Source organism: Polyodon spathula, chromosome 7 (assembly GCF_017654505.1).
Source record: "Polyodon spathula isolate WHYD16114869_AA chromosome 7, ASM1765450v1, whole genome shotgun sequence".
Taxonomy (NCBI): Eukaryota; Metazoa; Chordata; class Actinopteri; order Acipenseriformes; family Polyodontidae; genus Polyodon; species Polyodon spathula.
The window spans coordinates 41,954,291-41,978,788 of record NC_054540.1 but is presented as its reverse complement, the minus strand read 5'-3'; the positions used below and the strand labels follow the sequence as shown (position 1 = coordinate 41,978,788).

At 38.3% G+C, this 24,498-nt stretch overlaps 1 protein-coding gene across 2 annotated transcripts in view; it reads left to right on the top strand.

Annotated features, from left to right (window-relative positions):
* Window positions 1-24,059, top strand: part of LOC121318628 (U2 snRNP-associated SURP motif-containing protein-like) — a 33,173-nt gene extending 9,114 nt beyond the window's left edge. For both annotated transcript variants that reach the window (XM_041255512.1, XM_041255513.1), the window contains exons 14-24: window positions 3,115-3,277; window positions 4,311-4,390; window positions 4,506-4,593; window positions 5,036-5,164; window positions 8,026-8,203; window positions 9,489-9,590; window positions 10,214-10,280; window positions 14,619-14,775; window positions 15,099-15,209; window positions 21,889-22,151; window positions 23,269-24,059. In XM_041255512.1, the coding sequence (XP_041111446.1) occupies window positions 3,115-3,277; window positions 4,311-4,390; window positions 4,506-4,593; window positions 5,036-5,164; window positions 8,026-8,203; window positions 9,489-9,590; window positions 10,214-10,280; window positions 14,619-14,775; window positions 15,099-15,209; window positions 21,889-22,151; window positions 23,269-23,395 (1,465 nt within the window). In that variant the 3' untranslated portion in view covers window positions 23,396-24,059. The remainder of the gene's footprint in view (window positions 1-3,114; window positions 3,278-4,310; window positions 4,391-4,505; window positions 4,594-5,035; window positions 5,165-8,025; window positions 8,204-9,488; window positions 9,591-10,213; window positions 10,281-14,618; window positions 14,776-15,098; window positions 15,210-21,888; window positions 22,152-23,268) is intronic.
* Window positions 24,060-24,498: the final 439 nt, after the last annotated feature.

Sequence of the window (24,498 nt, the reverse complement as noted above, 5' to 3'; positions counted from 1 at the left end):
AAAAGAAAATACAGTGAACAAAAATATAAACACAACGTGCAACAATTTCAAAGATTTTACTGAGTTACAGTTCATATAAGGAACTCAGCCAATTGAATTAAATTCATTGGGCCCTAATCTATGGATTTCACATGACTGGGAATACAGATATGCATCTGTTGGTCACAGAAACCTTAAAAAAAAAAAAAAAAAAAAAAAAGGTAGGGGCGTGGATCAGAAAGTCAGTATCTGGTGTGACCACCATTTGCCTCATTCTGTGCGACACATCTCCTTTGCATAGAGTTGATCAGGCTGTTGATTGTGGCCTGTGGAATGTTGTCCCACTCCTCTTCAGTGGCTGTGCGAAGTTGCTGGATATTGGCGGGCACTGGAACACGCTGTCGTACACGTCGATCCAGAGCATCCCAAACATGCACAGTGGGTGACATGTCTGGTCAGTATGGAGGCCATGGAAGAACTGGGACATTTTCAGCTTCCAGGAATTGTGTACAGATCCTTGCGACATGGGGCCGTGCATTATCATGCTGAAACATGAGGTGATGGCGGCGGATGAATGGCACGACAAGGGTCCTCAGGATCTCGTCACGGTATCTCTGTGCATTCAAACTGCTTTCGATAAAATGCAATTGTGTTTGTTGTCCGTAGCTTATGCCTGCCCATACCATAACCCAGCTGCCACAATGGGGCACTTTGTTCACAACGTTGACATCAGCAAACTGCACGCCCACACAACGCCATACACTCTGTCTGCCATTTGCCTGGTACAGCTGAAACCATGATTCATCATTGAAGAGCACACTTCTCCAGCGTGCCAGTGGCCTTTGAAGGTGAGCATTTGCCCACTGAAGTCAGTTATAATGCCGAACTGCAGTAAAGACTCTGGTGAGGATGACGAGCACGCAGATGAGCTTCCCTGAGACGGTTTCTGACAGTTTGATCCTGCAGGTGAAGAAGCTAGATGTGGAGGTCCTAGGCTGGAGTGGTTACATGTGGTCTGCGGTTGTGAGGCCGGTTGGACGTACTGCCAAATTCTCTTAAAACGACGTTGGAGGCGGCTTTTGGTAGAGAAATGAACGTCCAATTCTCTGGCAACAGCTCTGTTGAACATTCCTGCAGTCAGCATGCCAATTGGACGCTCCCTCAAAACGTGAGACATCTGTGGTATTGTGTTGTGTGACAAAACTGCACATTTTAGAGTGGCCTTTTATTGTCCTCAACACAAGGTGCACCTGTGTAATGATCATGGATCAGAAAACCAGTCAATATCTGGTGTGACCACCATTTGCCTCATGCAGCACGACACATCTCCTTTGCCTAGAGTTGATCAGGCTGTTGATTGTGGCCTGTGGAATGTTGTCCCACTCCTCTTCAGTGGCTGTGCGAAGTTGCTGGATATTGGTGGGAACTGGAACACGCTGTCGTACACGTCGATCCAGAGCATCCCAAACATGCTCAATGGGTGACATGTCTGGTGAGTATGCAGGCCATGGAAGAACTGGGACATTTTCAGCTTCCAGGAATTGTGTACAGATCCTTGCGACATGGAGCTGTGTATTATCATGCTGAAACATGAGGTGATGGCAGAATCTCATCATGGTATCTCTGTGCATTCAAATTGTCATTGATAAAATGCAATTGTGTTCGTTGTCCGTAGCTTATGCCTGCCCATACCATAATCCCACCGCCACCATGGGGAACTCTGTTCACAACGTTGACATCAGCAAACCAATCGCTCACACGACACCATACACTCTGTCTGCCATCTACCCAGTACAGTTGAAACCGGGATTCATCCGTGAAGAGCACATTTCTCCAGCATGGCAGTGGCCATCGAAGGTGAACATTTGCCCACTGATGTCGGTTACTTCGCCAAACTGCAGTCAGGTCAAGACCCTGGTGAGTACGACGAGCATGCAGATGAGATTCCCAGAAACGGTTTCTGACAGTTTGTGCAGAAATTCTTCGGTTGTGCAAACCCATAATTTCATCAGCTGTCCGAGTGGCTGGTCTCAGACGATCCCACAGGTGAAGAAGCCGGATGTGGAGGTCCTGGGCTGGCTTGGTTACACGTGGTCTGCGGTTGTGAGGCCGACTGGACATACTGTCAAATTGTCTAAAATGATGTTGGAGGCATGTACATTCAATTCGCTGGCAACAGCTCTGGTGGACATTCCTGCAGTCAGCATGCCAATGTCATGTTCCCTCAAAACTTGAGGCATCTGTGGCATTGTGTTGTGTGACAAAACTGCACATTTTAGAGTGGCCTTTTATTGTCCCCAGCACAAGGTGCACCTGTGTAATGATCATGCTGTTTAATCAACTTCCTGATATGCCACACCTGTCAGGTGGATGGATTATCTTGGCAAAGGAGAAATGCTCACTAACAGGGATGTAAACAAATTTGTGTACAACATTTGAGAGAAATAAGCTTTTTGTGCGTATGGAAATTTTTGGGTTCTTTTATTTCAGCTCATGAAACATGGGACCAACACTTTACATGTTGCGTTTATATTTTTGTTCAGTGTACTATACAACCGTTCCGTACATAAAACTGCAACTCTCGTGCTCGCACAGCTTCTTTTTTTTCTTTTAAGTACCCAAACAAAAAACAATTCTTAAAAAAAAAAAAAACTGTCCTTAAATGGGGATATCTTTGGCAAATCATATTTTTTTAACTTTCTTTTTTCCTCTAACAGAATTGTTTGAACAGTAGTAAGTCAGTGTAATCAGTAAAATTTGTGGATTACTGTGTAAAGATGTTTTTTGCGCTTCTTTTGGTAAACTGAATTAATTATTTACAATAATTAATAAGAACTGTCTTTCGTTGCATGTGGCGTCAGTAGCATGGCTTGGCCCTGCAGTGGAAAAACAACCCAAGTTCTCCTTAACCGCACCGTGAGGGTTCGGTACGGACCCAGCACAGCTCAGTTGAATAGTGGAAAAGATCTTGTTCAACATATTGGCAAGCAGATTTTATTGGCGAAGTGTGTGTACCTCAGCTGAAAACAGTTTCATAGAATTGAATCCTCATTTTTTTTTTTTTTTTTTTTTTTTTTAAGTGGAATGACACATCACATGCTAACCGATTTAAGTTGAGCTGTGGTTTTGTTTCAGACATAGAGATAAGCTTGAAAACCTATTGCGAGGGCTGAGCCCTCGTAAGGAGGACGTAGGAGATGCCATGGTGTTCTGTTTGGAGAAAGCTGAGGCAGCGGAGGAGGTGGTGGGGTGCATTGCAGAATCACTGTCCATCTTGCAGACCCCGCTGCAGAAAAAGGTAACTAAATATGAGCTGAGCTTCGTTTGAGATTGCAGTTAGTGCTGGTCAGGATGAGCTGAGCTTCGTTTGAGATTGCAGTTAGTGCTGGTCAAGATGAACTGAGCTTCGTTTGAGATTGCAGTTAGTGCTGGTCAAGATGAGCTGAGCTTCGTTTGAGATTGCAGTTAGTGCTGGTCAAGATGAGCTGAGCTTTGTTTGAGACTGCAGTTAGTGCTGGTCAAGATGAGCTGAGCTTCGTTTGAGACTGCAGTTAGTGCTGGTCAAGATGAGCTGAGCTTCGTTTGAGATTGCAGTTAGTGCTGGTCAAGATGAGCTGAGCTTTGTTTGAGATTGCAGTTAGTGCTGGTCAAGATGAGCTGAGCTTCGTTTGAGATTGCAGTTAGTGCTGGTCAAGATGAGCTGAGCTTCGTTTGAGACTGCAGTTAGTGCTGGTCAGGATGAGCTGAGCTTCGTTTGAGATTGCAGTTAGTGCTGGTCAAGATGAGCTGAGCTTCGTTTGAGATTGCAGTTAGTGCTGGTCAAGATGAGCTGAGCTTTGTTTGAGATTGCAGTTAGTGCTGGTCAGGATGAGCTGAGCTTCGTTTGAGATTGCAGTTAGTGCTGGTCAAGATGAGCTGAGCTTCGTTTGAGATTGCAGTTGCAGTTAGTTAGTACTGGTTAAGACACGCATTGGGATCAGTACCAGCATCTTACTGGACTGGAATCTCTAGCTTCATATCCCGTAGTGTGTTCTCTTCCAACAAGAATGTACTGCTGTATATTTCTGCTGTCTTCTATCAATGTATACTGTACTCTTGCTTTATTAAAGTACCTATACATTAACATAGTACAGGAAAAATATGTGACATTGTGGTATTTATAAAGTGTAATTCTGTATTTTTTTAATAAAGAAATATTAATTTTTAAAACTGGATTAACTGATTAACTGTATTTTAGGAGTAAACATGATTCCTTACAACTGCACACACAAGTACAGAAACCTCCCAGTATTTTCTCTCACTATAATTAACCCCCTCTTGTCTTTATGCAGATTGCAAGACTGTATTTGGTTTCAGACATTTTGTACAACTCTTGTGCCAAAGTTACAAATGCATCCTACTATAGAAAATAGTAAGTATTTTTTTTTCCTTCATAGTTCCATGTATGCATGATTTGCAAAGCTTAGATTTTATACATTTGTGTTAACTGTGGAATGGAGAGAAAACATTTTTCTGTTTCTTTTCAGCTTTGAGGTAAAACTCCCTCAAATGTTTGATGATATTGGTGAAGCATACAAAAATATACAGGCAAGACTTCAAGCAGAGCAGTTCAAGGTAAACTTAAAGAATATTGCCTCCTGTAGCAAGACTATTCTCAGCTCTTTAACTTGGATATACACAGATAGGAAGAACTGTCTTTTAGCAGTACAGTACTAACAGAAGCTTTTTTCACGTCAGGTGTATTACATTCTGATACCGGTGTGACAGATATTTCCCTATCTCTGTATTAGTGGTCTCCATTTTAATTTGCTGAGAATTTTGTTGCTTCATTTATGTTTTTTCATGGTATGTTAATACTTAAAATACAACACTTCTAGATAAGCTGCTCCATCCTGGTTTCTTTACTGTAGGTCACATGGTCTGATTGGAGGTTGAACATCATGAAGTTATCAGAAGAAAAGAGGATATTGTTGCTTGTGCTAATAATGGAGTGTAAAGCTTAAGTTGATATTCTTAACAAAAGGTTTTTTTTTTTTTTTTTTTTTTTTTTTTAAAGCAAAAGGTGATGGCTTGCTTCAGAGCGTGGGAGGACTGGGCTATCTATCCGGAGCCTTATCTTATTCAGTTACAGAATATTTTTCTGGGGCTAGTGAAGACTGAAGAGGAGATAGTAGAAAGATGTATGGTATGTCCATCTTACACACATGCAACCTATTGTGATGAGTCATCATATTTCTCAGACTGGTGTTTTTTGACACAGCCAAAACCATAACATACAGATCAGATCTATTTGTTAAAAAAAAAAAAAAAAAAAAACTGACACTCAAGGAATGTTATAAACCTTCTTAGACTTCTAGCTCAACGGAACATATTTTTGAGCAATCTCAGCTCGAAGTCCAGAAACACAGAGCTTGTTCAATGCACTGATACCACTTTTGTGTTAATCTAATGTGTAACACTAGTTATTGTCATTTCTCTAACAACCACCCCTATGTTTATTAAATATTAATTCCATGTAAGTTCTGTAAAGAACAGCCTGTATATTTTTATTTTGCCATGTTGCCAGTGACTTGCCCACCCAAGATTGATGTACTGGGAGCTAGTTTGTCCCCAAAACACTGAAAACTATCTTTACTGGAGTTGAGCTTTCTCAAACTGTAATATTTAAAAATTAGGGTTGTCTATTAATCACAGTTAACTTCTGCGATTAATGTGTACATTTTTATCAGAATATTTTTTAATCTCTTGTCCCTCTTGGCATACCGTTATTCATTTCCTGCTGTACCATTTTTATACACTCAAGTGCATGCCAGGATTAAGTGTCGTCATCGTTTGAATATAAAATTAGTCACTGGACCGCATTACTTAGAAAAGCACTCAAACTGAAGGACTTGTGAATGGGAAGTTTATTTAAAATTAAAAAAAAAAAGTTCCACTGGATAGAAAGAGAGTTACTTGTATCTACTGTCAAAGTAAGCTCCAGTATTACAGAAGTGCATTTACTCTGCTGTACCACCTACATACTAAACATGCTTTCATTTCTCAAAGTACACTTTCTAGTAGTTCTTCTGCTACGGACAATAACAAATGAAACCCATCAGTTTCGACATAGTTCAGGATTGCTACAAGCCCATGAATCAAGCTAAGTACGGCACAATAACCAGCGCCGTTGAAAAGTGGATAGCTGCCGACTGCAGCCCCGTTAACATTGTAGCTTTGTTTTATTTCAATAAACAATATTATATACAGTTATGGAGGATATAAGAACATAAGAAAGTTTACAGACGAGAGGAGGCCATTTGGCCCATCTTTGAACTTTGGGGAGTTGGTTCCAGACCCTCACAATTCCCTGTGTAATGAAAGTGCCTCCTATATTCTGCTCTGAATGCCCTTTTATCTACTCTCCATTTGTGACCCCTGGTCCTTGTTTCTTTTTTCACGTCGAAAAAGTCCCTTGGGTCGACATTGTCAGTACCTCTTAGAATTTTAAATGCTTGTATCAGATTGCTGCATAGTCTTCGTTGTTCAAGAGTGAATAGATTCAATTCTTTTAGCCTGTCTGCATGTGACATGCCTTTTAAACACGGAATAATTTTGGTGGCTCTTTGTACTCTTTCTAGAGTTGCAATATCCTTTTGTAGCGAGGTGACCAGAACTGAACACAGTATTCTAGATGAGGTTTTACTAATGCATTTTAAAGTTTTAACATTACTTCCCATGATTTAAATTCACCATTTTTCACTATATGTCCAAGCATCTTGTTGGCCTTTTTTTTATAAACGTCAACGTAAACTCCTAGGTCTCTTTCATAGATTCCTTCTTCAATTTCATTATCTCCCATATGGTATTTATAATGCACATTTTTATTGCCTTTGTGCAGTACCTTACATTTTTCTCTCTTAAATGCCATGAGTCTGCCCAGTTCTGAATCTTGTCTAGATCATTTGAATGACCTTTGCTGCAGCAACAGTTGCCACTTCTATTTTTCTATCATTTGCAAATTTAACAAGTTTGCTTACTATACCAGAATCATTAATGTAGATTAGGAATAGCAGAGGACCCAAAACTGATCCCTGTGGTACTCCACTGGTTATCCCGCTCCATTTTGAGGTTTCTCCTCTAATCAGTACTTTCTGTTTTCTACATGTTAACCACTCCCTAATCCATGTGCATGCATTTCCTTGAATCCCTACTGCCTTAACTTTGAGAATTAATCTTTTGTGCGGGACTTTGTCAAAAGCTTTCTGGAAATCTAAATAAACCATGTCATATGCTTTGCAATTATCCATTATCGATGTTGCATCCTCAAACAAATCAAGCAAGTTAGTTAGACAGTTTGTACCCTTCTGATCTGTGCTTTTCAATTACTTTATCCCTGACTTGCTTTGAAAGCTTCTTGTTCTTCAGGGTTGAGTCTTTGCTTGAAATTCACTACCTGACCAACGACCAAGAGAACCTGAAATCACCACTAATATTGAGACAGACAGAGGACATTCAACTTTATTCTGAAATGAATACTTAAATCCACTATTAATTTTGCTTTGAATGTGTGGAGTAGGTTGTGAATATAACACATTAATTCCTACTTCAAGGTGTCATGACTGCAAGCTTTAAAGCAACAAAATGTGAAAACTGAGAGGGTCTGAATACTTGTGTGTGTGTGTGTATTTATACACACACGTTTGAAAGAAGGCATAACTGCAGTGTACCAACATTTTAATGTAATGATTTATTTCTTGATGTTTCAGACAAAGCCCTTCTTCAGCTATGTAGAAAGAAAAGTAAGAATCTCACTGCATAGCTGTCCACCATGTACTATCAGCTTAATGGAATGCTATTAAAATATATAGCACTCCTTTAAGATGGAATAGATGAGTTATGCTGTGAGATTCTTACTAATGTCCTCTCTCTGTGGAATGTCCTCAGTGGGCAGGAAGCTGTAGGCTGATTGCTGCCGATTCCTCAGTAGGGAGGAGGCTAGAGGCTGATTGCTGCTGATTCCTCAGTGGGGAGCAGGTTGCGTGCTGACTGTGCTGCTGGTTTCAGACTCCTGATTTGGATGGTGCTCCTCTGGAAGACGTGGATGGGGTTCCTCTGGAGAACGTAGACGGCTCTCCGCTGCGGGGAATGCCCTGGGACGCAACCTCCCTGGATGGAGCCCCAGTCGATGACATTGACGGAGTTCCACTCACCTCCGCTATAGACGACATCGATGGGATGCCTTGTGTGTTAAACCTTTTAAATACTGCCTGAACATGAAATAGAAGGGGCCTTATTTTCAAATTGTTTCCTCCATTCTTTAATTAACCTAATGTTACAAAATGAGATACAAAACACCTGAAAAGTGCTGAAAAGAACTTTAAAGATATAACGTAATTGTTTGGTTTATTGTGTAAAATTAGCAAAAACTTAAACTGGATTTAACTGATTTAAAAGACTGGAGTAGACTCTTTGAAAATATGGCCTGATAAATATTACACACTGTGCTTCTATTAAAAAGCAAAAGTAACTTAATGTTAATTTTGGGTCAGATACTGCAGTAGCCTTATACAGCCCCTGAATTTGTGTAACAGTCATATAGGAACAACATAGCTCTGCACAGCATGTTGTGAGCCAGAGGAATTTCACTTTTGATCCAGTTTAAAATGTGCTTCCAGTCAAATAATAACCTTATTTCTGAACTGAGAAGTTTAGGTCTAAATGTGAAACAAAATGAGTAACCTTTGCATTGGAGTAAAGCTTAGAGTAAGTAGAGGGGTTCTGAAAAATACAGTGTTACACATCCCCAGTGTTGCTACAACTGTTTGAATTAAATAAAATACCTGTAATTTCTTTTCATTCTTAACATCCTGACAACTTTTTACATGTATTACTTTAAAGTCTGTTTCAAAGCTCTTTTCCACTCTGGTGCACTTATAGTGTAAGGATTACTGCCCACATTGTGAAACAGGTGACATAGCAATAATGATCCATGATGTGGTACAGAACAGAAAAGCCAGAGCACTTGTTATAATTGGCTGAGCGCCGGGCGGGTGGGGAGTGCTTAGGTCAGAGTGGGTGTCCTCAGCTCGCCATGCACCAGCGACCACTGTAGAGTGGTCAGGCGCCAGTGGACTTGCCTGTAAGCTGCACAGAGCTGGACGCGTGTGTCCGTCTTTGTCTCTCCCGAGTCAGTCAGCACGGGGGTGGCAGCGGTGAGCTGGGTTGAAGTAAAAATAAATAAATAAATAAATAAATAATAATCGATCTTTCCAAATTGGGGAGAAAATGAGAAAAAATTTAAAAACAAAAACCAATATGGAACTCATATTTGAGTTTGGATTGATGGTATTGGTGTGGCATATGTGAAAAGCTGTGGCATATAGGCTCTGGGTGTATAGATTTCTCTTCATGTCTAATACCTTCAAAAACATCTGTATTCATTTGATACTCACAGAGGAGTTATGATTCGTGAAATATATTCAATGTGCCCTGCAGTAAACCCCCAATTGTTTCTTTGTGCATTTCAGTAAATGATGCAGTTTGCACTAAAGAGAAAAGCTGTCTTCCACTTGCCAAGGTAGCTCTGTCGAAGTGGGAGGTGATTGACGACTCCGAGGTCATGGCACATGGTAATGTGGAAACTGTTTCTTTGCTCTGAATGCTGGGTTCTGAGGGGCGGGTTACACAAGGACATTACAACTGCAAAGAAATCTGCATGTCTGTTTTTTAAAACATGCTCATGTTTCTTGTTGCAGCCCTTCATCAGGTAGTGTCTTTAGCCAACTAAACTATTCACTTGCCAATAATCTGTTTATATTCTGCTTTCTAGAAAATGTAATTAAAGAATACAGTGTGTCCTACAATAGTAATAATTAAGGGTAGAGTGGGCAACTTCAGCTTAATGCTGTTGTTCTGTGATTTAAAAAATATACTCGGCAACCTGATCTGAATTACAGGGATCACAGTTTAACATGAATGCAGCTCTTACGGTACAGAACTGTCTTCTCAGCAAAGGTCACTGAATTGATTTTTTTTATTTGTTTTTGTTTGTTTGAACTACATTTGTATCTTAAAATATTAAGTGTTTGTCTAAGTATTCAATTTTGAGCTAATCAAACTGCATGCATTTCCAGTTGGTGATGCAGATTAGAGCAGTGTGGCAATATACAGTGGCATGGTGTATGTAGAGGGTACAATCATGATACCGCTTCCTGTGTATTTGATGGTCTGTGTTTTTATATTTATTAAACAGCAAGTACAGAATCAAAATGGGACCTGCTTGATAATCAAGATTCAGAAGAAGATTCGAAAAATCTCATGTAAGCCTTTTTTTTTGTTTTGTTTTTAAGCTTTCATGTCTAGTTATTGAGAGCACATTGCCATTGACCCTGTCTATAGTTAGATAGCTAGATAGAGGGGACGGGACCCTGCTGACAGCGTTCCCTCTAAGGCTAACAACCTTTGCACTCGGTTTCCTAACTTTCACAAGTTATTATCATAAATATCAACCTCAATCGAGACTCCAGCCTCTTGAGGTAAACCTATTATTTTGAGATTCTCTGATTTTCCCTCTGTAAAAATGCAGGTCACATAGTGCAGAGCTCGTTCGGGCACCAGTGAGTCTGGGGTGGGCGAAGCAGGCGCCTGGTGATTCTGCCTCTGTGGAGAGTGGTGGTCATGAGCTTTACAGATTTGAACTCGTTGTATAATTGAATACTAAAATCTGTGAAGCACTATCTTCCTGCATTATTTAGAAGTATAAATACATGGGTAAACATAAATATAAATCACAATACTCACACTTTGACAGTTTGTTTTATTTCCCTTTTAAAACGACCATTTCAGAAATCATCTCAAGCGTTAAAAACTGGTAAAATTTTAATCAGCACATTAGTCGGAAATAAACATTTGTTTATAGTAAATGAAGAAGACATACCATGTCCATTTTTTTTTGCGAGTTTATTTACCATGTGACTTCATGCCATGTATTTGTTGAAACGCAACATGGCGGCTGCACCAACGAAGAAAAAAAAGCAATGTTTCAGTAAGACACGTGCTAAAAGAAATCTGATTATCTATGTGAAGATGGTGCGATAGTATTAAAGTTTTGGTGTAATTCGCGTGATCATGTGTGAGTCAGTACTATTAAATATCATAATGCCAGTTGTAAACACGTAGAGAATAAAAAAGCAAATAAGATGGCAAAGCGCTGCATTCTCTGCTGAAAATCTACGACCTATGATACTGCGCTCAAGGCGGAGCTTTCCTGAAGTAAGTAAGCTAAATCAATTGCGTATTTCATTGTTGTTTAGTTCTTTCCATGCTACCTGCCTTTAATGAAGCTATAATTAGCAATTTTAAACCATGGCCGTTTCTTAATTGAATTTATATTTTCTGACGACGAAGAAATGAGCTCAACACTTTTTCTAGCTGTACAATCTTTAAAGGAAACTGATCACTGTGTAAATAATGTGGACAGTACACAGTGTAGGTTTGGTTTCAATCTTCAGTCTTTTTCAATTTTGCAAATAACACTGCAGAATTAGGAAAGAAACAATTGAGAGGATTAATTATGCGTTGACATTAAAAGGGGCGCTATTTAAATTACAGTCAGGTAATACATAGCAGTGAACCTGTGTTAGAGCAACAAGTCAGTCAACACGCCTTTATCAGTGTTTCATATTTTATCCTGGTTATTATAATGCCAGTAAAATGGTAAACTTAATGGGTGGAGTACTATACATAGGATTACTCTCACATGACATTGCTGGACTGTTAAACTGTTTCATATTTTTTGTTGTAATGCCAGCAATAAGCTAAACTGGTGTGTTTGTAGAAAACTGTAAATATGATTCTCACAACTGTGCTGGACATTCGGTTTCTTGAACTGTTGTAAAATAATTCTTATGCTTTCCTGCTTATTTTAATGCCAGCAATGAATCAAGTGATGTCTATAAACATTATGACAGGTTTGAAGTGTCTTCAGGTGCTTTACTTATTATTACAGCAACAAGAGTCTGATTTGAAAACAAAAATGAATTGTAATATTTATTAAATGTACTTATTTAACTAGCAACATTATATTTATGTTCAAATGCCATGTTTAGTTGATAGAGTGGGAACAAATGGAATTGGCCATTTTTGAAAAAACAGTATTTGGTATTCCGAAAAGTAGGTAGGTACATTTGGTAGCCTTAAAGATGGTTACAGTTGAAGGCAGTGCAGATGCCAGTGTTTTATGCAGTAGTATAAAGCAATTTTATGCAGGCCACCAGTTAAGCATGCAGTCTATATCTATAACAACCGATAGGGCTGTGTAGGATCAGAGGACGATTAAAAATCAGAGGCAGAGCCACAGTAAATGTCTTGTTTAAATTGAAAGTAAATTGTAAAATTGTTGAGATACTTGTGTTGCAATATTGTTTCAAAATTGTGTAATGCAACAAAAATATATTAACACTAGAACAGCCAGGTTTATGCTACTGCTTAGAACAGCCAGCGGTAGTCATTTTGACGAGTACATTTTAAACAGCTTCGATATGTGAAAATGAAACGCAAACTATCCAGATACAACTCAAAATATTTATTTATGAACATCATATCTAACATTTGCATAGCAGAAGCACCATACTGTACTGTATTTAAATGAAAAAATAAACATAAAAGGCTTTATTTGCGAAATTAGCGCATATGCATGAAATTAAATTAAACATTTCCAAAGATACTGTGTAAACAGGTGTAAACTGCTATATGTATTTGTAAAATTGTAAAAACGAAGTAATTATTTACAAAAAATAACAAAAGCCTTTTTTTTCACATTAGCCTACTGCATGACTTCAAAAAATGAAAACTATAATAAAATAAACATTTCAAAGGAAAATATTGTGTAACCAGCTGTAACCACTTGTAAAATCAAAATCATTACTTATAAAGAAAATAACTCCATTCACATTGTGTAACAAGAATGTGCTTCAGGGAAACATATTTCAAAGTAGCCCCCATATTAGCACAATCCGCACAAATGTAACGCTTGTCAACTTGTCGTGTGTATTTACCACATACTGCTCTTTCACACTGGGCACAGATATCGGACGTTTTATTTTTATTGTATGTAGTTACCTAGCATTGTCTTCTGTTGCGTTTCGGTTCCAGGTTGAGCTGCATTTCTCTGCCGCTTTGCAGCTTTCTGATTGAAATGTTTCTGCCAAAGCTCTGTGGCTAGCATCATGATGATATGATATTTTCCCATCTGCATTCACTGTACAAAACGAAGGAATTGACAGCTGCCATGTCCGGTACATTGTCAAATACAACAACTGGACTCCGGTGATTGCTTTCACGGAGAACTATGTTTTGCGCAGATGGTGGAAACTCTGTTCTCGCTTTTACTGTTCCAACCAGGCTGTTTTTCTTTAACTGTTTTGCTAATTACAGTGAAATAAAAAAAAAATTGCCATCGGTAACATTCATCCGTTTTCCTGAGTAAGGTTACATCAGCCTAAGTACCACATTGCCACCTAGTGTCTGACCAGCTGGGCGAGTAGTACAGATAGGGGTAAGGTCCGCTGCCGGCTAAAACTTGATCCCAGATTCGCCAAGTTTTTGACTTGCATTGTGTCCAGCGACATCGTGCTTTTGTCGGAAACAGCTGCTTGTCCATGTAATGCTTTGTTTAGCTTGAAGCAGGCAGTGCTGTTTTCTGTGAAGTTTTTCCAAATTCCTGCTGACAATGCAAATCTGTAGTTGCTCTCAAATAAAAACGCAAAAGTCTCAGGATTTCTCGAAAAATTCTTGTAATAATAATATTATAAGACAGCAGACTATATGCTCACGTAGACAGCCAGACAACAGTTCTCCAAGGAATTGATAAGATTACAATAGAGATTTAGATAACACATATCTAGACTTCAAGAGTAATATTTTATTCAAATACATACTGCTGTAAACTCAGCTGAGGCAGCTTGTACACATATAAAACAACATGTTTGTAGGTTATAGTGACAATAAAAGCATGCATTGTAACTAGATGTCAAATGACTACTTTTGGTGGTTCCAGGTAGAAGTACTTATATTTTTTTTATTTTTGCGATTCTGACTTTCAAACGCAGTCAGGATATGTAATATATGTATTTAGGAAAAGTCAAGAACAGACAACCACGGGTCTTTAACACACGCAGAGTAATTTAAATTTTAAAAGTGAAAACCGTCAAAATGACTACCGTGATGGTTGTAGTGTTAAAAGGGTTAATGCACGGCCGAAGGTTTCTCTGATAATGTACCCTTTCTCAGTCAAAATGTCAAGTTTCTTAGTATCTCGAAAGCTTAGAGGGAACTCTGCCTGCTGATTATTAACTCTTAGCGCATATTGCTGTTGACTCTGGGCCACTTTGGGACTATCCAACGACAAGACGTAATCACGTAATCAACCTACACTATGGTTTCCCCTAAAGGTCTTTTAGAAATCACATTAATTGCTAGTAGACTTAAGTGGTGCTCAATTGAAAACCACTGGACATTTCTAAACACATTTTTCTTAGCCTTGAGTTAGCAAGTTCTGTGCATTGCTTGATGGTGGTGTAAAAAACCTCTTAATTTGTTTAAAATGCAAAGACGCAGCACAGGCATGTTATCTGTGTGTCTGTCCCGGTGCTGTGCAGGGAGGAGGTGAAAGAGGAGGTGGAGGAGGAGTCTGAGGAGGACAGCAGTGACTCTGAGCCATCCACTCCACAGAAGGATGAGCTGCCTGACACCAAGCCCCCGCAGAGCCTCTTTGACTTGTCTGAGGGGAAGCGGGCCAAACTACGAGAACTCGAGGCAAGCGCTTCTACTGCTCATCCGACATCTCCATTAAAGCAACTTACCCCTCCTTGTTTATGAATAACATGATGTTTTCTAGATAGATTTTCATTTTAAGTAGCTTGTAGCCACTAATGAGAAGACAGCTGCATACAAAGCAAAATAATGTCAGTTGCAACAAAAGGGAAATAAATGGTTGTTATTGGTCAATACTGTTCCGTGTATTTAAAGAAAAATAGAAAAGGTATCTATTCAAACCCTAAATGAGGGATGTAACAGTGCTGACTACTAGAAAAAAAAAAACATTGGCTTAATACTAATGGAGTGTTCTTTTTCTACAGTTAAAAGTTGTGAAATTTCAAGATGAACTTGAGTCAGGAAAAAGACCCAGGAAATCAGGACTGACGGTTCAGCAGCAGGTGGAGCACTACAGGAATAAACTCTTACAGAAGGTGTGCCGTTTCTTACTGTGCCGAGCTCCATTCATGGCTGCAGCAAATATGTGTACATTTGTCAAATATAAATAGTTAATTTTCCTTACAGATGCACTATTTCTGGGATTTTTTTTCTCGATTAGTGATATTTACAGTAAGGGTGGTGGTGTGTTTTTAATTGATAACTTATTTACAAACGTATGCCATCTTAATTTCTTGGTTTAAGCAACATAAACTAAATCAAGTAGTGAAATGTTATAGCTAATGCCTTCATCGAGGAACGTTTATCTACTTGTTTGCTCCACATTGTTTAAAGCAGTGGTTCTCAAACTGGTCCGTGGAAAGGTTACATAATTACGGAAATGAAGCAGCAGCATAGTTTAAAGAAGCATTGCAAAAATTTGAGACCTTATAAACTCTGCTACAGATGGAGGTATTCTCCATGTATACATTTTCTTCCTATAAGTTAAAGAAAAAGATCTCCGTCCAATGTAGTTTGAGTGTCTAAAATGTGTTTTTTACTAGGAAGTTTTCATGTATTGCGCACGTGTTCGCTCAATACAGCAGCTTGTAAAGTAACGGATAACACAACATGCATTGTGTTGCATAAACATACAGCTGTAGTTGGGTTTGAGGCACGAAATGAAGCTGTGTCTTCAGCCAGCAAAGCCGTATCTTAATGTGACACAATGCACAAGCCCTGGAGTGTTATGCCGATTTTATAAAACAAATACAATAAAAAAGGGTTTTATTTTCAAAAAACAATTTTATTATATATCATTCCGCTTTGAAGAAAACAAGGTTCTATTTGTTGTAAACATTAAACTCGAGGTTTTCAACGTTTCCGTTTATTGCAATTAATTAAAATGAGTGAAGCCTCCGTGCTACTCTGTCGTCTCAGATGCATTACTACCGCTGACCTGGAGAAGCCAATTAGGGATGGGACGGTATAAAATTTTCACGGTTTGGTAACTGTTAAAAAAAAAAAAAAAGTGTTAACCTTAATATCACGGTATACAGTAAATCATGCAAGTTATAAAGTAAAATCTTAAAAAATGAAGAAAGACTAACATAAATCACTTAAATGACCAATTCAATAAAAATAAAACCAACAAATCACACTTCTTTTCACAGAGTGATTTAAGCATTTGGTATTTAGTATTTTACTATGCCAAATAGCTTGGTGTTGTGTTTATGTATACAGTGCCTTGCAAAAGTATTCGGATCCCTGACCAATTCTCTCATATTACCGAATTACAAATGGTACATTGAAATTTCGTTCTGTTTGATATTTTATTTTTAAACACTGAAACTCAAACTCAATTATTGTAAGGTGACATTGGTTTTATGTTGGGAAATATTTTTAAGAAAAATAAAAAAACTGAAATATCTTGCTTGCATAAGTATTCAACCCCTGTGCTGTGGAAGCTCCCAGTTTGAACAGATGAAAGAAATTGCCCTAACGAGGACACAATTACATTACCATTGGCTTCCACCTGTGAACCATTAAAGTTGCTGTCACATTTTCTGGATAAAAACCCCACTGTTGAAGGATCATTGGTAAGGCTGTGAATCTGAAGGAAAATGAAGACCAAAGAGCATTCTACAGAAGTTAGAGATAAAGTAATACAAATGCATAGATTAGGGAAAGGGTACAAAATAATATCCAAGTGTTTGGATATCCCAGTGAGCACAGTTGGATCAATAATCAGGAAATGGAAGCTGCATCACACCACCCAGGCACTGCCAAGAAAAGGCTGTCCCTCAAAACTCGGCGCTCAAACAAGAAGGAGACTTGTGAGAGAAGCCACAGAGAGGCCAACAATCACTTTGAAGGAGCTACAGTGTTCAGTGGCTGGGAGTGGAGTAATGGTGCACCAGTCAACCATATCAAGAGCTCTGCATAACACTAGCCTGTATGGGAGGGTGGCAAGAAGGAAGCCGTTACTCAAAAAGTACCACCTGAAAGCAGGTCTGGAGTTTGCCAGAAAGCATGAGAGTGACCCAGCTGCGATGTGGGAAAAGGTTTTGTAGTCAGATGAGACCAAGATAGAGCTTTTTGGCCAAAACTCAAAGTGCTATGTGTGGCGCAAACCTAACACTGCCCATGCCTCAAGACACACAGTCCCTACAGTGAAGTATGGTGGTGGCAGCATCATACTGTGGGGATGCTTCTCATCAGCAGGGACTGGGCATCTTGTTACAATTGAAGGAAGAATGGATGGAGCAAAATACAGGAAAATACTGCAAGAGAATCTGCTTCAGTCCGCTAAAAAACTGAAGTCTGGGAGGAAATTCACCTTTCAGTAGGACAATGATCCCAAGCACAAGGCCAAAGCAACATTGGAGTGGCTCAAGAACAAAAAGGTGGATGTCCTACAGTGGCCCAGTCAAAGTCCTGATCTCAATCCCATTGAGAATCTGTGGCACTACAAGCGTCATCCGACCAGCCTTACTATCTGGAGCAAATCTGCCAAGAAGAATGGGCCAAAATCACTCCGACACTGTGAAAGCTGGTACATACTTACCCCAAAAGACTTAAAGCTGTTATTGCAGCGAAAGGTGGCTCTACCAAATATTAATTTGTGGGGATTAAATACTTATGCAAGCAAGATATTTCAGTTTTTAATTTTTCTTAAAAATATTTCCCAACATAAAACCAGTGTCACCTTACAATAATTGATAATGAGTTTAAGTGTAAATAAAATATCAAACAGGACAAAATTTCAATGTACCATTTTTAATTCGGTAATAAGAGAGAATTGGTCAGGGGTCTGAATACTTTTGCAAGGTACTGTGTGTGTGTGTGTGTGTGTGTGGTGTATATATATATATATATATATATATATATATATATATATATATAGATATATATATATAATATATAAAATGACAATCGGAATTTAAAAAATAAACTTGTACACTCTGTTATCCTACAACAACATTAAGATCTATTTGCTCAAAATGACATGGTGCTGCAGTTAAAACATTTTAATGTATAAAATTTGAAATAAAAAAATAATTAAGTACTTTGTATAGCTGATGGTAAATAGAATTGAGAAATAGTTGGTCTAATTGCATAAAACACAAACATATACCACAGGTTATTATTTAAGAGCAGAGAAGTTGTTTATTTTTTCAAGGTATGTTATTCATTACTATCGTTGTGGTAATTTTTTACATAACAAATATGATTTTGCACAATAACCTACATATCGAATGTACTGTGTACTGTAACGTGTTCATTCGCAGGTTACTACGTAATGTGTACACCTTAAACATTCTATAAAAAATTTTTTTCTATAAGAAGTGAATGGATTCTTTTAACTTTATAACGTATAATACTGAAACAAATAACTTGTTTAAACAAAACTATGTTGATAATAAGTAGGTTGTCCTGCTGCAGTCGTGGGTCTGTGCTAATTTTAATTGAAACATTGGTCGTGTTCTTATAGCGCAGATTTCCACAGTTCTGCACAGAATCACAGAGATGCGCTGTAGACAGCACTCGCCTCCACCCACAGAAATCTGTGCAGATTCTGCACAGCCCTGCGCAGCTTTGAAATGTTACTGCGGGAGGCTGGCTGCGGCTGTGAACCAAAGAGATCAGAAGTGGCCTGCTAATCGTAATGCAACTAACTACTATAATTACTGGTTCCACCTTGTTAGCGGAGGCGAACGACATCTTATTATACAAGAAAGCCGTGAACAGCCTTGCCGATGCTGTATTATATAAATAAATCAATTATTTAAACAATGTACTAAATCCTTTATAAGTGATGTATAATGTCACTCAATTGCATCAAACTGACTCTGTATAGGTTGGTATCCAGAAAAATGTAAATATAGCAAGTTGAAAATGTGTGCTGTGCTACAAAGTTTGTAGAAGGCGTTTCTGTAAAAGCTGCGTGCGATGTCAGAAAGACAGCAGCCAAGAGCAGCCAGCGCAACAAGCTCCGGGTAACAGAACGCAGCCATTGAAATGTTTAAATACAGTATCAGTTCACGTATCAAAATACAGTATCAGTTCACGAAAAGGTCTTCCTCAGACACTTTGCTAAGGCTGCAAGTACCATTGGTTGATTTAGAAAAATATTTGCAATTGAAAAATGTTTTAACTGTTGTATAATGGAATTACGATAATGCGGTGTAGAATAAAAGGAACGGTATTAATACCGTAATTTACCTAAACCGCGGTAAACTGAAAAACCGGTATACCAACCCATCCCTAAAGCCAATACAAAAATACATTATTGGCATTTTTAAATGCTTGGTCATTAACAGGCTCATAATCATTTAATCATTGCAGTTTATATCAGCACTGTTTATAGAGCGATTGAGACAAGAAGTACGGAGGCTGATATAACAAAGTGAAGTACTCTTGACCAGCCGAATTACACATTGAAGCACAGAATTATCGTAACGGACAGTTTACATTTTCAAGACAAACTGTTTAAGTTTTATGTTTTATTGTTTTATCAAATCAATAAAAACACCAGCTGCTCAAGAATTAGTTTTTCTTTTTTTTTTTTTTTTTTTTTTTTTTTAACGGTGGTTTGTTTCTTGTAATTCTTGACACTTATCTACTGTCATGCCTCCGAAAAGATTGACTGTGACGAAACCAATGTCACTCATTTTTAAGACTTCTCACAGCAATTTATCTATTTATTGATAATTTTATTAATTTAACTGAGCTTAGTGTATGGTGCTGTACTATTTAACTGCAGGGTAAAACATCCTCAGCAGCCAGTTGGTGTGCAGCATCCAAACAGTCTGTGTTATAAATAAAGATTAGCTGGAGTTTCGTAGCTCCAACTATGCTGGTACTTCACAGATTATTAATTCACATAAATCAATTTCTGCTGTAATTATCAATTTAAAAATAAGTCAGGTTTTTTTATTTTTATTTTTTCCCCCTCTTGGTAAATTTGTTTTAATGAAAAGTAAACTAGAACTGTTCTTTAACACTAGCACCGCCATAGCCTCTTTTTGAATGGCTTTTTCAATTCAAATTTAAATATCTCTGCATATTTGAATATCTCGTGCACGTCTGTTCTTAAAGTGTTACTAAATATTTGATTTAAATACCCATACGGTGTTTCAGGTGCAGAATCGTACAAATGAAAAAGTTACAAGCACTTGCTTCTTCAACCACCAGACCCACAGTTTATGCAGCATATTGAAATCAAGACAATATAGCTGACAATTTAGTCTGGCTTTGTAATAAAATCAAAGTCATTGTGAAAGAACATATTATATACTCCCGTCGAGTACTGAAACACTAATGAAAGCCATTCTACACTATTATTATTCATTTTATTAGCAGTTGTCACAAAATATGCACATTGAATCACAATACAGTGTGATATAGCTAAACTACTTTTTTCTAATCTGCCTGTCCTCTGAATAGTTACTGCCAACAGCTCAAGCCGTGCGAGCCCCTTGCATTTCACTACTCTTCTCAGGAAGAATGACTGCCAACCTGAGTGTGTACAGGTTTAAAAAAAAAAAAAAAAAAAAGTGCTTATTCTAAGCTCTGTGCACAAATCAGTGACCATCGGGACTGATGCTAACCGAAAGCTAGAGACTGTTGCATTTTGCAAGGCAAAGAAGTATGGTGTGGATATACTGGATCAAATGGCAAGGCTGTATTCTGTCAAAGGTTGTACTCACAGATGGCCTGTGGCTTTTTTAAATAATGTTTTGGACCTGGCAGCCATCAACGCTTTGGTTTTGTACAAGGAGTTCACCAGCAGTACAATTACTCAGAGGGACTTCATTTTGCAGCTAACCCTGGAGCTACGGCAGAAATATTTTGATAAAAGACAAGAAAGCCGGCTGGCAAATGCCCCTCAACCTTCAGCCAACGCTGCGCCCACTGGCACACGGAATACAAGACAATGCCAGGTTGCTAAATGCAACAGAACTATTGAGGTCTGCGCCCGCTGTGAAAAGGCAGTCTGTGGCAAATGCACTGGTACAGTTGAAAAGCGTTTTCTGTGTAGATTGTACTGAGAAGGTTGTAATAGAACTCTGAACAGATTAGAGCCTTTGAACTTGCGTTTCACTCAAAGCGCTTTCATGTTGCATAAGTTGTTATATTTTTTTATGCTATTTTTATAACTAGTTATTTATGTTTTATAATTTTATAAGTGCATACAGCTTTCTACATCTGCTAACACAAGTTTGTTGCCTAAAGTTTATTTTATTAGTTTCATATTTATGTATGTGCTCTTTTTGAAAAAAAAAAAAGAAAAAAAAAAAATTCAAAGTAAATACGGAGTTTCTGCTCTGAAAGTGTTATGTATGATGTTCATAAATAAAAAGTTGTATCCGATTGTTTGTTTTTCATTTTCATATCGAAGCCGTTTTAAAATGGAGCCGCACATTTTGCGGGTGCGGCGGTTGTATGTGGTCCGAAATCTCGGCGGTTCTAGAGTTAAAACTCCAGTTTAAAATAACTTTGTTCATAGAAATAGGCCAACTCATCACATTAAAACAAAGAAAGGTAAGTTTACGATTATTCTTAGTATTATAGTGATTTTTTCAATGTGATTATTTTTCAGTCAGCTATACTGTTTATTGTGTGGTCTGCTGAGATCAAAAAAAAAATAGTGATCCATGGATAAAGTTTGAGAATCACTGGTTTAAAGTTAAGGATGTCGTTTTCTTTCTAAGACTTCGTATTTTCTTCCAGGAGTGTGAAAAAGATGAGCAGGAAAGGAGAGAAAAGACATCCCAGAAGTCAAAAGACAGAAACAAGAAAGAAGAGAAGAAAGACAAAGAGCGCCTAGAAGAAAGGGGCAAAAACAAGGAGAAGGACAGGAGGAGGAGTAAAGAGTCTAATCACGAGCGAGAAAGGAACAGGGGGAGAAGCCGAGATAAAGAACGGGAGAAAGAGGATGAGAAGATGAGGGATCGGTCAGACAGACGAGGAGGCAGCTACTCGTCACCTGCAAAGTAAGAAACCCCAAAAAATACCAGAGCACCCCAGCTTCATGTCTAAATATGAAAATACCACAGCCCCAGCTTCATGTGTCTAAATATGAAATACCACAGAACCCAGCTTCATGTCTAAATATGAAAATACCACAGCCCCAGCTTCATGTGTCTAAATATGAAATACCACAGAACCCAGCTTCATATGTCTAAATATGAAAATACCACAGAACCCAGCTTCATGTCTAAATATGAAAATACCACAGACCCAGCTTCATATGTCTAAATATGAAAATACCAGAGCTCCAGCTTCATGTGTCTAAATATGAAAATACCACAGCCCCAGCTTCATGTGTCTAAATATGAAATACCAGAGAAACCTCAGCTTCATGTGTGTTTAAGTATTGTTATTGTATTACAGCTTGTTGCTGCTGATCTACACTTAGATGTTTAACCCTTTCCGGTCCTATTTTGGACCAGGTCCGACATTATGATTTTCCCTTTCCAGTCCGATGTCGGACTCTGTTTGACATCATCAAAACGATGTAAAACATAGGTCTCTAGTCATTTTTTCTCCGGAAAAAGCCGAGAAAACCATTCAATGGCCGAGTGAGACCGATAGGAACCGAAAAAAAAGGGGGGCGTGTGAGCAGTAGAGCTAGCAGCTGCACCACAGAGATAATGATGGACACAAACAAAGGAGATAGCTGCTTCTGCATCCAGCGCTCAAAGAATATCACAGACATTTGCAGAGCTTTTTGAGATGTTATGGTAATAAAATAATGACTTGGATCCCATTATTGAGGAGTTTGGTAATACAAGAAGTGATCAGGAGAGGATTTATCAGTATGCACATCTATAAAGAGGTATGTGAAAAATACAGCGAACAATGTGTGCCATACATGCCATACAATGTGTTTTAAACCTGTTTTGTATTTTAAACAGCGCATGTAAAATAAACAGCGCATGTGAAAATAAATTGGACCTGACGCGCTTAACAAGCACTGAATAAATGGACTGCAAAGGGTTAATATAAATTCTATCCCTCCTAATTTAATAATAATTCCACAAGTTGTGTGAGTAGTACTTTGAACAGCTGAGTTGTAATAATAGGTGCTTTCTCTCCTTTTTTTAATAGAACAAAATCAAGGTCACCTAAGAAGTCCAAGCGGTCCCGCTCCCCTTCTCCTGGCAGAAGGTCGTGGAGATCAAGCTCACGATCACCTCACCGCTCCCACAAAAAATCCAAGAAGAGTAAGCACTGACCAGCAGTGATGTACATGCACTGAGAAGAGTAAGCACTGGCCAGCAGTGATGTACAGAACTGCTTTTCCACTTGCTTCAGTGACTGGAAAACCAGCCATTTTATACATGTAGGATTTATTTCTTGTTGTTCTCCAAGAAAATGATTGATTTTCATACCTTAATGATTCAAGTCAAGCTTTTGGTACGTTTTGTAATTCAGTTTCATGCATCAGTTATAAAAACGATTTTTTTTTTTTCTGTCAAAAACCTTGCTGGCTGTTTTTAAGAAGAATGTTTCAGTAACATTTCAGAATAAATGTGTCTTCAATGTGTATTCATAAAGTCTGATAACAGGAAGTAGGCTTGAATTGCACATGCCGTTCACATCGTCCTAGGAGTGCTCTGCACTAACTCGGAGGAATCACACTTCCAAACCCAATCAGAAGTGGCGGATTTCTTTTTTATGAAAGGACCCAATATGTGGGGTTTCATTCTGGCCTGACATCAAAAAAGTATTAAATAACAAACATATAACGATATCTGACACCCCACTCCCAATTTGAAAGTTTTATTTTGTTTTGTTCTTTTAAAAAAGAAAACAAAATGGGTTGTCTTGGATTCATCTTTGTTTTGCCATTTGTTTCTTATCAATTTGCTTGTCCAAATAAACATGTTCCCTTATCAGTCTGTCTCCCTTTTGTACTCAAAATGAACTCTGAATGACCTTAATCATAAAGCAGGGCAAACCAAGTTTTTAAAACTTGTGCTTCTATTGTTATGCTCAAGTTTTTTTTTTGCTTTGTACCTCATCACTTCATGAGAATCATTTTGTTCCTTAGCATTGTATTGAGCTTCAAAACAAGTTAATATGTACCAGAGATGATCCTGCTAGTCCTAATAGAAGGAGCGGAAATCAATTTTGAAGCTTATCACTCATTATGAAGTACTAACAAGTGAAGTCATCGGTGCAGTTACTTGGTAATTCCCTCATTTAAAAATAAATGTGTTTTGAAGTTCTGTTTTAGACCCATATGCCCCTTCACCAATGGCACATCCGACCCATGAGGGTTTGCTATGGTACGGGTATGGGTGGTTCTTCACTGGCTATTTGTCTAGCTGAACA